The following is a 13,693-nucleotide window of genomic DNA, read 5'->3' on the forward strand; positions in this document are numbered from 1 at the left end:
AGCAACTTACCTTGGCTTCTTACTGCATTCACGTAACAGGTAGGCTCCACGTGGAGTGCAATGAGAGGCAGGTGGTTAGAGCGTTGGACTAGTTAACCATAAGGTTGCAAGATTGAATCCCCGAGCTGACAAGGTAAAAATCTGTCGTTCTGCCCCTGAACAAGGCAGTTAAACCACTGTTCCTAGGCTGTCATTGAAAATAAGAATTTGTTCTTAACTGACTTGCCTAGTTAAATAAAGGTGTAAAAAATTTATATTTTTTAAATAGGCCAAATCGGTGTCCAAAAATACAGATTTCCGATTGTTATGAAAACTTGAGATCATTCCGATTAATCGGTCGACCTCTACTCCAGATGAGCTTCAATGCCATACAACTCTCCTTCCGTGGCCTCCAACTGCTCTTAAATGCAAGTAAAACTAAATGCATGCCCTGAAACTGCCCGCACCTGCCCGCCCATCCAGCAGTTCTGACTTAGAATATGTGGACAACTACAAATACCTAGGTGTCTGGTTAGACTGTAAACTCTCCTTCCAGACTCACATTAAGCATCTCCAATCCAAAATTAAATCTAGAATCGGCTTCCTATTTCGCAACAAAGCATCCTTCACTCATGCTGCCAAACATACCTTCGTAAAACTCTCCACCCTACCGATCCTCGACTTCGACGATGTCATTTACAAAATAGCCTCCAACACTCTACTCAACAAATTGAATGCAGTCTATTACAGTGCCATCCTTTGTCACCAAAGCCCCATATACTACCCACCACTGCGACCTGTATGCTCTCGTTGGCTGGCCCTCGCTTCATACTCGTCGCCAAACCCACTGGCTCCAGGTCATCTACAAGTCTCTGCTAGGTAAAGCCCCACCTTATCTCATCGCACGCGCTCCAGCAGGTATATCTCACTGGTTACCCCCAAAGCCAATTCCTCTTCTGGCCGCTTTCCTTCCAGCGTCTATGGTGTGAATAACCTGTGGAGACACGTTGATCTGAGCTATCTGATTGGCCAGCGGTAGATCTATAGGTGCACCAGATTTGCTGTAGTATGCATAGTTCTACCTTCAGACTAATAAAATGGTTCAAAAAGGGAACACTTTACCTTCCTGGTGCTAGGGCTGCTGTATCAAGTGCACCTACCGTCAACAACTCAAGGCTTTATCGTTGTTGTTTTTTTACAGAAATGTTTGGTGATCGACTAAGAATGCCTTTGAGATTGACCAGTCGCTATCGACCGGTTGGTGAACATTGATCTTATTTATAAACAATGCTGACCAATGTTGACCTTTTTCCAAGGTCTCCTTTTATTCTGTTTACGGCTGTATGCTTCCATGTGAGTTGCAGATTACACTTTTTCTTATACCAAATGTGTTTTTATTTTATACTCATTTCTTATTCTCTATCAGGATGTTTTTCCTGTGGAATTTGGTCCCAAGTATGATGCCGCAATAGAGAAACTCATGTGTCAATTTCTTTCAAGACTTGAGAAGCTACTTCCAGTATCAAATTTTCAACAGGTACTGAAATTAGAATAATACCTTAATCAATTCAGTGAAGGATCACTATTCACAAAGTTTCGTATAGTATCTTTTGAATCATCCCTAAACCCTATCTATTTTCCTTCTGTGACAGGCTGCATTCCTGCTCAGTGATGTCCCCTCTATTCTGGAGGAATGTGTTGAGTCCATGTCTCACCCTCAGCAGCTGAAAACCCTGCTTCAGTACCACAGAGATCTCGGCCAGCTGGACAACCATGGTAAGCATCTCTCACAGGACCCATGTAGATGCTAGCTTTTCTTCAGTAGAGGACATTAAAATGTATTCTTTATTTAACCATTGTCTTTAATTTATCCTCATCCTTTTCTAGATACTCTGTCTTCCACTGTTGGGGACTGCATTCTCTCAGCTCTCTGTCTCCCTCCTGTAGAAAGGGTGATTGCAACAGAACAAACAGAATCAGAAACACCAGTATCATCCTTGAATGTCTTCATGGATACATTCACCAACGAGTTGGATGTGGACACTGCAACACTGACAGAGTACACAGAGATGGAACCGGGGACAAGTATGAATGTAGTAGAAAGAGAAGAGAGGGTGGAATGTGAGAGAAAAAACAAACTATCTATAGAGTTTGCTGACCCTGTGGACCATGACGACATGGAGGTTCATGTCGGTAATGAAGAAGAGAAGGTTGTGGGGATTGGACCAGTAAAAGATGAGACGGAAGATATTGTTGAAGAGGTGGACTCCAGGTACGAAACAGTGATGGTTATCGGGGCAGATGGGGTGGTGCAGACTTATGAAGATTTAATTGTCAAAAGGAAGAGATCTTTCAGAAAGCCTCAAATAAAGACACATAAAGCCAGTGTAAGTCATGGAGAAGAAATTACAAGCATAGACGTGTCTGATGCGATCATATCCTCCATGCTTCACAAGCCTTTAGTGAAGCTACAAAGGATTGACACTACTAACCTGATGTTGCCCTGTAGACCAGTTAGACAACAGATGAAAACATTGATAGCACGAGAATGTAAACAAACCGAAACAGAATTGACTAAAGAAAAAACATTAAAGTGCAGTGCAGACATGAAGCGGCACCAGAAAATCCACACAGGGGAGCGCCCATTTCAGTGTCTCCAGTGCAGGAAGCGCTTCCAGTGCCATTTTGATCTGACGAGACATCAGCAAAATATGTGTAAAGTAGTTGTGTCAAAACCTAAAGGTAAAAGACCAAAGCAGCTCAATGGAAATGACGAAAGACCTGAAATGTTGAATAAGTGTCATAAGAGTTACAAGGACCCGCAGAGATTGGAGAAACCGAGACTAAAATGTGAAAAAAACTCTAAGAAAAGGCGTAGCAGATCTTCAGCTAGTAATGAGAAGGACTCTGAGATGTCCTGTGAAACAGTCCAAAAACCTGAGGGAGGGGACACAGAGCTGGCCAGTGGAACTCCTCTTGAGGCAACACCTGAGGACAGTGACTCGTCCTCCACCAGTACACCCCAAGACCCATCTTACGAATCTAGCCAGACTGAAAAACGCAAACAGTCAAAAGTGTGCTGCATTTGTAAAATACTTTTGCCAAAATCTTACAGCATTGAAGTTCACATGAGATCCCACTCAGATCTGCGCCCTCACAAATGTCCTCATTGTGGGCAGATGTTCAAGAACATCAATGATATGAGAAAGCACATTGTAAAGATAGTGTGCAAGGTGCCTGATGAGTCTGAAGAGGCCCAAGTACATGCACTCACCCACAGCCCTCTCCACTGCACTGAGTGCAGTAGGATGTTTGCAGACCCAGAAAAGCTAGACAGGCATAAATTGGTGCACAAGCCCTTGAAATGCACCATGTGTGAAAACAGCTTCAATTGTGTCAAGCCACTCAAGAAACACTATCTGGATGTCCATAAATTCAGCGGGCCATTCCTCTGCACCTACTGTGAGAAAAGCTACACTGATTTAGCAGCTCTCCTCAGACACGAGAGGACTCACACCGGAGACCTCCCATACCAGTGCTCCTACTGTCCAAGGAAGTTCAACTTATCAGCGGTTGTTGTCGAACACGAGAGAATACACACAGGAGAGAAACCATGCCTTTGCTGGGAGTGTGGAAAGGGCTTTATCAACAATGCAAAACTGAAAATGCACATGCTATGTGCTCACAGAAAACCTGAAGATAAACACTTCTCCTGCTCCCAGTGTGACAAATCTTACGCGTTACAAAGGACGTTACAAGGCCATGTGGCGAGACATCATGCTGGGGTGCGTTATCCATGCACATACTGCGGTAAGCTGTTTCTTAGCATGTCCTCATTGACAAGGCATGACCTGATTCACACTCAGGAGAGGCCTTTTAAATGCACAGAGTCTGAGTGCGGGAAAGGTTTCAAATCGAAATCTGAAGTGAAGGTACACATGAGATACCATACTGGAGAGCGGCCTTTTCAGTGTAAAGTCTGTGGGAAGGGTTTTACTCAAAACTGTTATATCACTCGACACATGCGAACTCATACGGGGGAGAAGCCGTATCCGTGTTCTGTCTGTGGGAGAAACTTTTCTGACTCTAGGAAACGGAAAAGACACATGATGACTCACACCGGAGAGAAGCCCTACAAATGTTTAAAATGCGAGAAAGCTTTCAGTCGGACAGAACTTTTGAAAGCACATGAGAAGAAAGAACACTGAGCAAATTCAAGTCAAGATTCATATTTTAGCTTTTAAGTTTTTGCCTATAGATGTTAGTTAAATATTTTGTCCCACACACGTCTCCAACTCAATCATTGAGTTTGCAGACGAGCCCTGGAGATGAGAGCCCTGATGGAGTGGTGCCAGGAAAATAACCTCTCCCTCAACGTGAACAAAACAAAGGAGCTGATCGTGGACTTCAGGAGACAGCAGAGAGACCACGCCCCCATCCACATCGACAGGGCCGCAGTGGAAAGGGTGAAAAGCTTCACGTTCCTCTGTTTGCACATCACTGAAAACCTGAAATGGTCCATCCACACAGACAGTGTAGGGGGCTGAAGAAGTTTGGCCTGGCCCCACAGGGCCGCAGTGGAAAGGGTGAAAAGCTTCACGTTCCTCTGTTTGCACATCACTGAAAACCTGAAATGGTCCATCCACACAGACAGTGTAGGGGGCTGAAGAAGTTTGGCCTGGCCCTCACAATCTTCTACAGATGCACCATTGAGAGCATCCTGATGGGCTGTAGATAGGCTGACTGAACCACAATCTGGAGAGCCAAACACATCACCGGGGGCACACTGCCTGCTCTCCAGGATATCTACAGCACCCGGTGTCACAGGAAGGTCAAGAAGATCATCAAGGACCTCAGCCACCCGAGCCACGGCCTGTTCACCCCCCTACCATCTACAACAGGATTTCCCAAACTCTGTCCTCGGGATCTCAAGGGGTGCATGTTTTGGTTTTTGCCCTTGGGGTCCCGAGGACCGAGTTTGGGAAATGCTGAGACAATACAGGTGCATTAAAGCTGGGACCGAGAGACTGAAAAACACCTTCTATCTTCAGGCCATCAGAATGTTAAACAGTCACCATCAGCCCGCCTCCGCCCAGTACCCTGCCCTAAACCTTAGTCACTGTTACTAGCCGGCTACCACCCGATACTCTACCCTGCACCTCAGAGACTGCTGCCCTATGTACAGTTCATAGTCATTGAACACTGGTCACTTTAATGTTTAAGTATTGTTGTACCCACTTCATATATACTGTAGTCTAGTCTTATTTTATTTAGCCATTATTTAACTAGTCTAGGATCATCCTATATAGCTGCTTCTGTATACACATTTACTATTCATATACTGTCTATACACACCATCATATACATATACACTGAACTAAAATAGAAACACAACATATAAAGTATTGATCCCATGTTTCATGAGCTGAAATTAAAGATCCCAGAAATGTTCCATACACACAAAGATTGTATTTCACTCAAATGTTGTGCACAAATTTGTTTACATCCCTGTTAGTGAGCATTTCTCCTTTGCCAATATAATCCATCCCCCTGACCGGTGTCGCATATCAAGAATATGATTAAACAGCATGATCATAATGCAGAAGCACCTTGTGCTGGGGACAGTAAAAGGCCACTCTAAAATGTGCAGTTTTGTCACAACACAATGCGGTCTCTCCTTCACTGCAGCCGAGGTGAGTAAGACATTTAAACGTGTTAACCCTCGCAAGGCTGCAGGCCCAGACGGCATCCCCAGCCGCGCCCTCAGAGCATGCGCAGACCAGCTGGCCGGAGTGTTTACGGACATATTAAATTAATTCCTATACCAGTCTGCTGTTCCCACATGCTTCAAGAGGGCCACCATTGTTCCTGTTCCCAAGAAAGCTAAAGTAACTGAGCTAAACGACTACCGCCCCGTAGCACTCACTTCCGTCATCATGAAGTGCTTTGAGAGACTAGTCAAGGACCATATCACCTCGACCCTACCTGACACCCTAGACCCACTCCAATTTGCTTACCGCCCAAATAGGTCCACAGACGATGCAATCTCAACCACACTGCACACTGCCCTAACCCATCTGGACAAGAGGAATACCTATGTGAGAATGCTGTTCATTGACTACAGCTCAGCATTCAACACCATAGTACCCTCCAAGCTCGTCATCAAGCTCGAGACCCTGGGTCTCGACCCCGCCCTGTGCAACTGGATACTGGACTTCCTGACGGGCCGCCCCCAGGTGGTGAGGGTAGGCAACAACATCTCCTCCCCGCTGATCCTCAACACTGGGGCCCCACAAGGGTGCGTTCTGAGCCCTCTCCTGTACTCCCTGTTCACCCACGACTGCGTGGCCACGCACGCCTCCAACTCAATCATCAAGTTTGCGGACGACACAACAGTGGTAGGCTTGATTACCAACAACGACGAGACGGCCTACAGGGAGGAGGTGAGGGCCCTCGGAGTGTGGTGTCAGGAAAATAACCTCACACTCAACGTCAACAAAACTAAGGAGATGATTGTGGACTTCAGGAAACAGCAGAGGGAACACCCCCCTATGATGGAACAGTAGTGGAGAGGGTAGCAAGTTTTAAGTTCCTCGGCATACACATCACAGACAAACTGAATTGGTCCACTCACACAGACAGCATTGTGAAGAAGGCGCAGCAGCGCCTCTTCAACCTCAGGAGGCTGAAGAAATTCGGCTTGTCACCAAAAGCACTCACAAACTTCTACAGATGCACAATCGAGAGCATCCTGGCGGGCTGTATCACCGCCTGGTACGGCAACTGCTCCGCTCTCAACCGTAAGGCTCTCCAGAGGGTAGTGAGGTCTGCACAACGCATCACCGGGGGCAAACTACCTGCCCTCCAGGACACCTACACCACCCGATGTCACAGGAAGGCCATAAAGATCATCAAGGACATCAACCACCCGAGCCACTGCCTGTTCACCCCGCTATCATCCAGAAGGCGAGGTCAGTACAGGTGCATCAAAGCTGGGACCGAGAGACTGAAAAACAGCTTCTATCTCAAGGCCATCAGACTGTTAAACAGCCAACACTAACATTGAGTGGCTGCTGCCAACACACTGACACTGACAACTCCAGCCACTTTAATAATGGGAATTGATGGGAAATGATGTAAATATATCACTAGCCACTTTAAACAATGCTACCTTATATAATGTTACTTACCCTACATTATTCATGTCATATGCATACGTATATACTGTACTCTATATCATCGACTGTATCCTTTTTAATACATGTATCACTAGCCACTTTAACTATGCCACTTTGTTTACATACTCATCTCATATGTATATACTGTACTCGATACCATCTACTGTATCTTGACTATGCTGCTCTGTACCATCACTCATTCATATATCCTTATGTACATATTCTTTATCCCCTCACACTGTGTACAAGACAGTAGTTTTGGAATTGTTAGTTAGATTACTTGTTGGTTATTACTGCATTGTCGGAACTAGAAGCACAAGCATTTCGCTACACTCGCATTAACATCTGCTAACCATGTGTATGTGACAAATAACATTTGATTTGATTTGATTTGATTTGACAATGGCACAGATGTCTCAAGTTTTGAGGGAATGTGTAATTGACATGCTGATTGCAGGAATGTCCACCAGAGCTGTGTCCACCAAACCATCTCCAACATCATTTGAGAGAATTTGGCGGTACGTCCAATCGGCCTCACAACCACAGACCACATGTATGTGGGCGAGCGGTTTGCTGATGTCACGTTTTGAACAGAGTGCCCCATGGTGGCGGTTGGGTTATGGTATGGGCAGGCATAAGCTACGGGCAATGAACACAATTGCATTTAATTGATAGAATCTCTGTGCATTCAAATTGCTGTGACGAGATCCTGAGGCCCATTGTTGTGCCATTCATCTGCCGCCATCACCTCGTTTCAGCAAGATAATGCACAGCGCAATGTCGCCAGAATTTGAACACAATTTCTGGAAGCTGAAAATGTCCCAGTTCTTCCATGGCTTGCATACTCACCAGACATGTCACCCATTGAGCATGTTTGGGATGCTCTGGTTCGGCGGCTACGACAGCATGTTCCAGTTCCCGCCAATGTCCAGCAACTTCACACAGTTATTGGAGAGGGGTGGGACATTTCACAGACCACAATCAACTGCCGGATCAACTCTATGAGAAGGAGATGTGTTGCGCTGCATAAGGGGAGTGGTAGTCACAACAGATAGACTGGTTTTCTGATCCACACCCATACCTTTTTTTTAAGGTATCTGTGACCAACAGTATCAGTATTCCCAGTCATGTGATATCCATAGATTAGGGCCCAATATATTCATTTCAATTGACTGATGACCTCATATGAACTGTAACTCAGTAAAATCTTTGAAATTGTTGCATGCTACATTTGTATTTTTCTAGAGTATATATTTATTTTCCGGGCTCTGACATTGCTCGTTCTAATGTTATTGGAATCCTTTCTTTGTATTGTTAGGTATTACTGCAGTGTTGGAACTAGAAACATAAGCATTTCGCTACACCTGCGATAACAAATAGAAAATGTGTATGCGACCAATTAAATGTTATTTGATTTAACTTTTGCTGGTTCTTAACTGAAATATTGTTGTTCGCTGTCTAAAGGCGCCCACACATCGCACTAAATGTGGATCTAGCGTTCGTCTGCGGATCGTTCTGCGCGCTGTGTATTTAGGGACCACCAGCTGTAGATGTCCCATTGCCAACATCCGTGCTCAAGTGCTATCGGCCAGCAAACGCTGTTGGTTTGTTTGAGCCCTAACAATAAATGATCTAAGAAACAATATAACATTTATGGGAATAAGTATCCCTGCGATGCATTTAGGGACAAGAGTTGAAAATAATACAAGCTATAAACACTCCGATGCAACGAATCGGTTGGTGATTTTGTCAACGTATTTGTTTTTCTCTACCATTCAAATGAAACCATTTGTATTTTGCTGCAGATCCCTGTTCACCGCTGGGGGGAGTCGGTAATGTTTCTCAATCATCCATTCACCCACACTTCACTGAATATAAGTGGATGGGAACATGGTTTTGGAACATACTGTAGCTTTTTTTTGTCAGAATAAATTGTGCATTCTGAAACGTATGGTGAAAACGATATTTTCATGTCATTATTTTGGAGGGTTTGTATGTTAGATAATTGGAGAGAAAACGAGGGCAGCGTCTGTTATTGAACAGTGATTGTCAGAGTCACATCACAAATGTGGCGTTCAAAGTTCAATATGTTCAGGGGTTTCTAAGATAAGGCTCTAGCACTGTATTATATATAGGCTACTGTTAGATAGATACTAGAATAGGTATACTGTAGTGTAGTATATTCTACAATGGAATGGGTTTTTCCGCCAGTCACACCCAAGACATGTTGTGCTTTAATTGGTCCCTATGAGAGCCTGTTCTCATGCATATGGCCCACTTGTAATGTAAATGTAAATAAAAACGATTGAATGAGAGTGAATTAAACATCTTTAACAATAATAATGCTTACAGTAGTTAATTTGTCTATTTAGTTTATGTGTAAGGTCTGCGATAACTGTATTTATTAGGTAGGCTATATTCAGAGGATAGGCCATAAAGGTTGGCTGGAGTAGACATCAATAATCATGTGCACTTGTTTTCACAGACCCTACAAAATGTGCATAGTCCAGTAGTCTGCAAGGATGACACAACTATTCATACTCGATAGTCGTCTTATAAATCATCCAATAGCGAAAAGGTATTTATATTGGCTACCTATGCCACATCAAATTATTAGCAAGTGTAAAAGGGAGTGTGCAGTGTGAGTACACTGACGGTACAGGTGTGGTAAAACAGTGCCAACGACATGGCCAGCTACTAAGGACTGTTGGCTCTCCTCCATGGCCGACGTGAGTAAGACATGTTAACCCTCGCAAGGCTGCCAGCCCAGACAGCATCCATAGCCGTGTCCTTAGAGCATGCGCAGACCAGACCAGTGTTTACGGACATATTCAATCTCTTCCTATCCAGTCTGCTGACCCCAACGTGCTTCAAGATATCCACCGTTGTTCCGGTAACCAAGAAAGGACCGGTAACTTAACTAAATGACTATCGCCCCGTAGCACTGACTTCTGTCATCATCAAGTGCTTTGAGTGATTCGTCAAGGATCATATCACATCTACCTTACCTGACACCCTAGACCCACTTCTATTTGCTTACCGCCACAATAGATCCACAGATGATGCAATCGCCATCGCACTGCACATTGCCCTATCCCATCTGGGCAAGAGGAATATCTATGTAAGAATGCTGTTCATTGACTATAGTTCAGCATTCAACAACATAGTACCCTCCAAACTCATCATTAAGCTCGGGGGCCCTGGGTCTGAACTCCGCCCTGTGCAACTGGGTCCTGGACTTCCTGACGGGCCGCCTCCAGGTGGTGAAGGTAGGAAACGACGCCTCCACTTCGCTGACCCTCCAACTCAATCATCAAGTTTGCAGATGACACAGCAGTAGTAGGCCTGATTACCAACAATGATGAGACAGCCTATAGTGAGGAGGTGAGGGCCCTGGGAGTGTGGTCCCAAGAAAATAACCTCTCACTCAACATCAACAAAACAAAGGAGCTGATCGTGGACTTCAGGAAACAGCAGAGGGAGAACCCCCCTATCCACATCAAAGGGACCGCAGTGGAGAATATGAAAAGCTTCAAGTTCCTCTGCGTACACATCACTGACAAACTGAAATGGTCCACCCACACAGACAGTGTGGTGAAGAAGGAGCAACCTCAGGAGGCTGAAGAAATGTGGCTTGACATCTAAAACCCAAACTTTTACAGCTGCACAATTGAGAGCATCCTGTTGGGCTGTATCACCGCCTGGTACGGCAACTGCACTGCCTGCAACCTCAGGGCTCTCCAGAGGGTGGTGATCATCAAGGACAACAATCCCCAGAGCCACTGCCTTTTCACCCACGTTATCATCCAGAAGGCGAGGTCAGTACAGGTGCATCAAAGCTAGGACCGAGAGACTGAAAAACAGCTTCTATCTATTTTTTATTTTATTTCACCTTTATTTAACCAGGTAGGCTAGTTGAGAACAAGTTCTCATTTACAACTGCGACCTGGCCAAGATAAAGCACAGCAGTTCGACACATACAACAACACAGAGTTACACATGGAATAAACAAACATACAGTCAATAATATAGTAGAAAAAAAGAAAAGTCTATATACAGTGAGTGCAAATTAGGTAAGATAAGGGAGGTAAGGCAATAAATAGGCTATGGTGGTGAAGTAATTACAATATAGCAATTAAACACTGGAATGGTAGATGTGCAGAATATTAATGTGCAAGTAGAGATACTGGGGTGCAAAGGAGCAAGATAAATAAATACAGTATGGGGATGAGGTAGTTGGATGGGCTGTTTACAGATGGGCTATGTACAGGTGCAGTGATCTGTGAGCTGCTCTGACAGCTGGTGCTTAATGCTAGTAAGGGAGATATGAGTCGCCAGCTTAAGTGATTTTTGCAGTTCGTTCCAGTCATTGTTAGCAGAGAACTGGAAGGAAAGGCGGCCAAAGGAGGAATTGGCTTTGGGGGTGGCAGTGAGATATACCTGCTGGAGCGCGTGCTACGGGTGGGTGCTGCTATGGTGACCAGTGAGCTGAGATAAGGCGGGGCTTTACCTAGCAGAAACTTGTAGATGATCTGGAGCCAGTGGGTTTGGCGACGAGTATGAAGCGAGGGCCAACCAACGAGAGCGTACAGGTCGCAGTGGTGGGTAATATATGGGGCTTTGGTGACAAAACGGATGGCACTGTGATAGACTGCATCCAATTTGTTGAGTAGAGTGTTGGAGGCTATTTTGTAAATGACATCGCCAAAGTCGAGGATCGGTAGAATGGTCAGTTTTACGATGGTATGTTTGGCAGCATGAGTGAAGGATGCTTTGTTGCGGAATAGGAAGTCGATTCTAGATTCAATTTTGAATTGGAGATGCTTAATGTGAGTCTGGAAGGAGAGTTTACAGTCTAGCCAGACACGTAGGTATTTGTAGTTGTCCACATATTCTAAGTCAGAACCGTCCAGAGTAGTGATGCTGGACGGGCGGGCAAGTGCGGGCAATGATCGGTTGAAGAGCATGCATTTAGTTTTACTTGCATTTAAGAGCAATTGGAGGCCACGGAAGGAGAGTTGTAATGTAATGGAATCTCAAGGCCATCAGACTGTTAAATAGCTATCACTAGGACGTAAGAGGCTACTGCCCTATATACTTAGACGTGAAATCACTGGACACTTTAATAATTGGAACACTTGTCACTTTAATAATGTTTACATTATTAAGGAATAATGTTTACAACATTCCTCATCTCATATATGTACAGTGCCTTGCGAAAGTATTCGGCCCCCTTGAACTTTGCGACCTTTTGCCACATTTCAGGCTTCAAACATAAAGATATAAAACTGTATTTTTTTGTGAAGAATCAACAACGAGTGGGACACAATCATGAAGTGGAACGACATTTATTGGATATTTCAAACTTTTTTAACAAATCAAAAACTGAAAAATTGGGCGTGCAAAATTATTCAGCCCCCTTAAATTAATACTTTGTAGCGCCACCTTTTGCTGCGATTACAGCTGTAAGTCGCTTGGGGTATGTCTCTATCAGTTTTGCACATCGAGAGACTGAAATGTTTTCCCATTCCTCCTTGCAAAACAGCTTGAGCTCAGTGAGGTTGGATGGAGAGCATTTGTGAACAGCAGTTTTCAGTTCTTTCCACAGATTCTCGATTGGATTCAGGTCTGGACTTTGACTTGGCCATTCTAACACCTGGATATGTTTATTTTTGAACCATTCCATTGTAGATTTTGCTTTATGTTTTGGATCATTGTCTTGTTGGAAGACAAATCTCTGTCCCAGTCTCAGGTCTTTTGGAGACTCCATCAGGTTTTCTTCCAGAATGGTCCTGTATTTGGCTCCATCCATCTTCCCATCAATTTTAACCATCTTCCCTGTCCCTGCTGAAGAAAAGCAGGCCCAAACCATGATGCTGCCACCACCATGTTTGACAGTGGGCATGGTGTGTTCAGGGTGATGAGCTGTGTTGCTTTTACGCCAAACATAACGTTTTGCATTGTTGCCAAAAAGTTCAATTTTGGTTTCATCTGACCAGAGCACCTTCTTCCACATGTTTGGTGTGTCTCCCAGGTGGCTTGTGGCAAACTTTAAACTACACTTTTTATGGATATCTTTAAGAAATGGCTTTCTTCTTGCCACTCTTCCATAAAGGCCAGATTTGTGCAATATACGACTGATTGTTGTCCTATGGACAGAGTCTCCCACCTCAGCTGTAGATCTCTGCAGTTCATCCAGAGTGATCATGGGCCTCTTGGCTGCATCTCTGATCAGTCTTCTCCTTGTATGAGCTGAAAGTTTAGAGGGACGGCCAGGTCTTGGTAGATTTGCAGTGGTCTGATACTCCTTCCATTTCAATATTATCGCTTGCACAGTGCTCCTTGGGATGTTTAAAGCTTGGGAAATCTTTTTGTATCCAAATCCGGCTTTAAACTTCTTCACAACAGTATCTCGGACCTGCCTGGTGTGTTCCTTGTTCTTCATGATGCTCTCTGCGCTTTTAACGGACCTCTGAGACTATCACAGTGCAGGTGCATTTATACGGAAACTTGATTACACACAGGTGGATTGTATT

General features: G+C 44.5%; 1 protein-coding gene across 1 annotated transcript; it reads left to right on the top strand.

Moving 5' to 3' along the window:
• The first annotated feature begins 1,203 nt into the window (after positions 1–1,203).
• On the top strand, positions 1,204–5,320 carry LOC139381279 (zinc finger protein 665-like). The gene is made up of 4 exons (XM_071124741.1): positions 1,204–1,236; positions 1,406–1,516; positions 1,632–1,755; positions 1,867–5,320. The coding sequence occupies exons 1-4, from the start codon at positions 1,204–1,206 to the stop codon at positions 4,185–4,187; spliced, it is 2,589 nt and encodes an 862-aa protein (XP_070980842.1). The 3' UTR covers positions 4,188–5,320.
• The last annotated feature ends 8,373 nt before the right edge of the window (positions 5,321–13,693 follow it).

The sequence above is a fragment of the Oncorhynchus clarkii genome, chromosome 23 (assembly GCF_045791955.1).
Source record: "Oncorhynchus clarkii lewisi isolate Uvic-CL-2024 chromosome 23, UVic_Ocla_1.0, whole genome shotgun sequence".
Taxonomy (NCBI): Eukaryota; Metazoa; Chordata; class Actinopteri; order Salmoniformes; family Salmonidae; genus Oncorhynchus; species Oncorhynchus clarkii.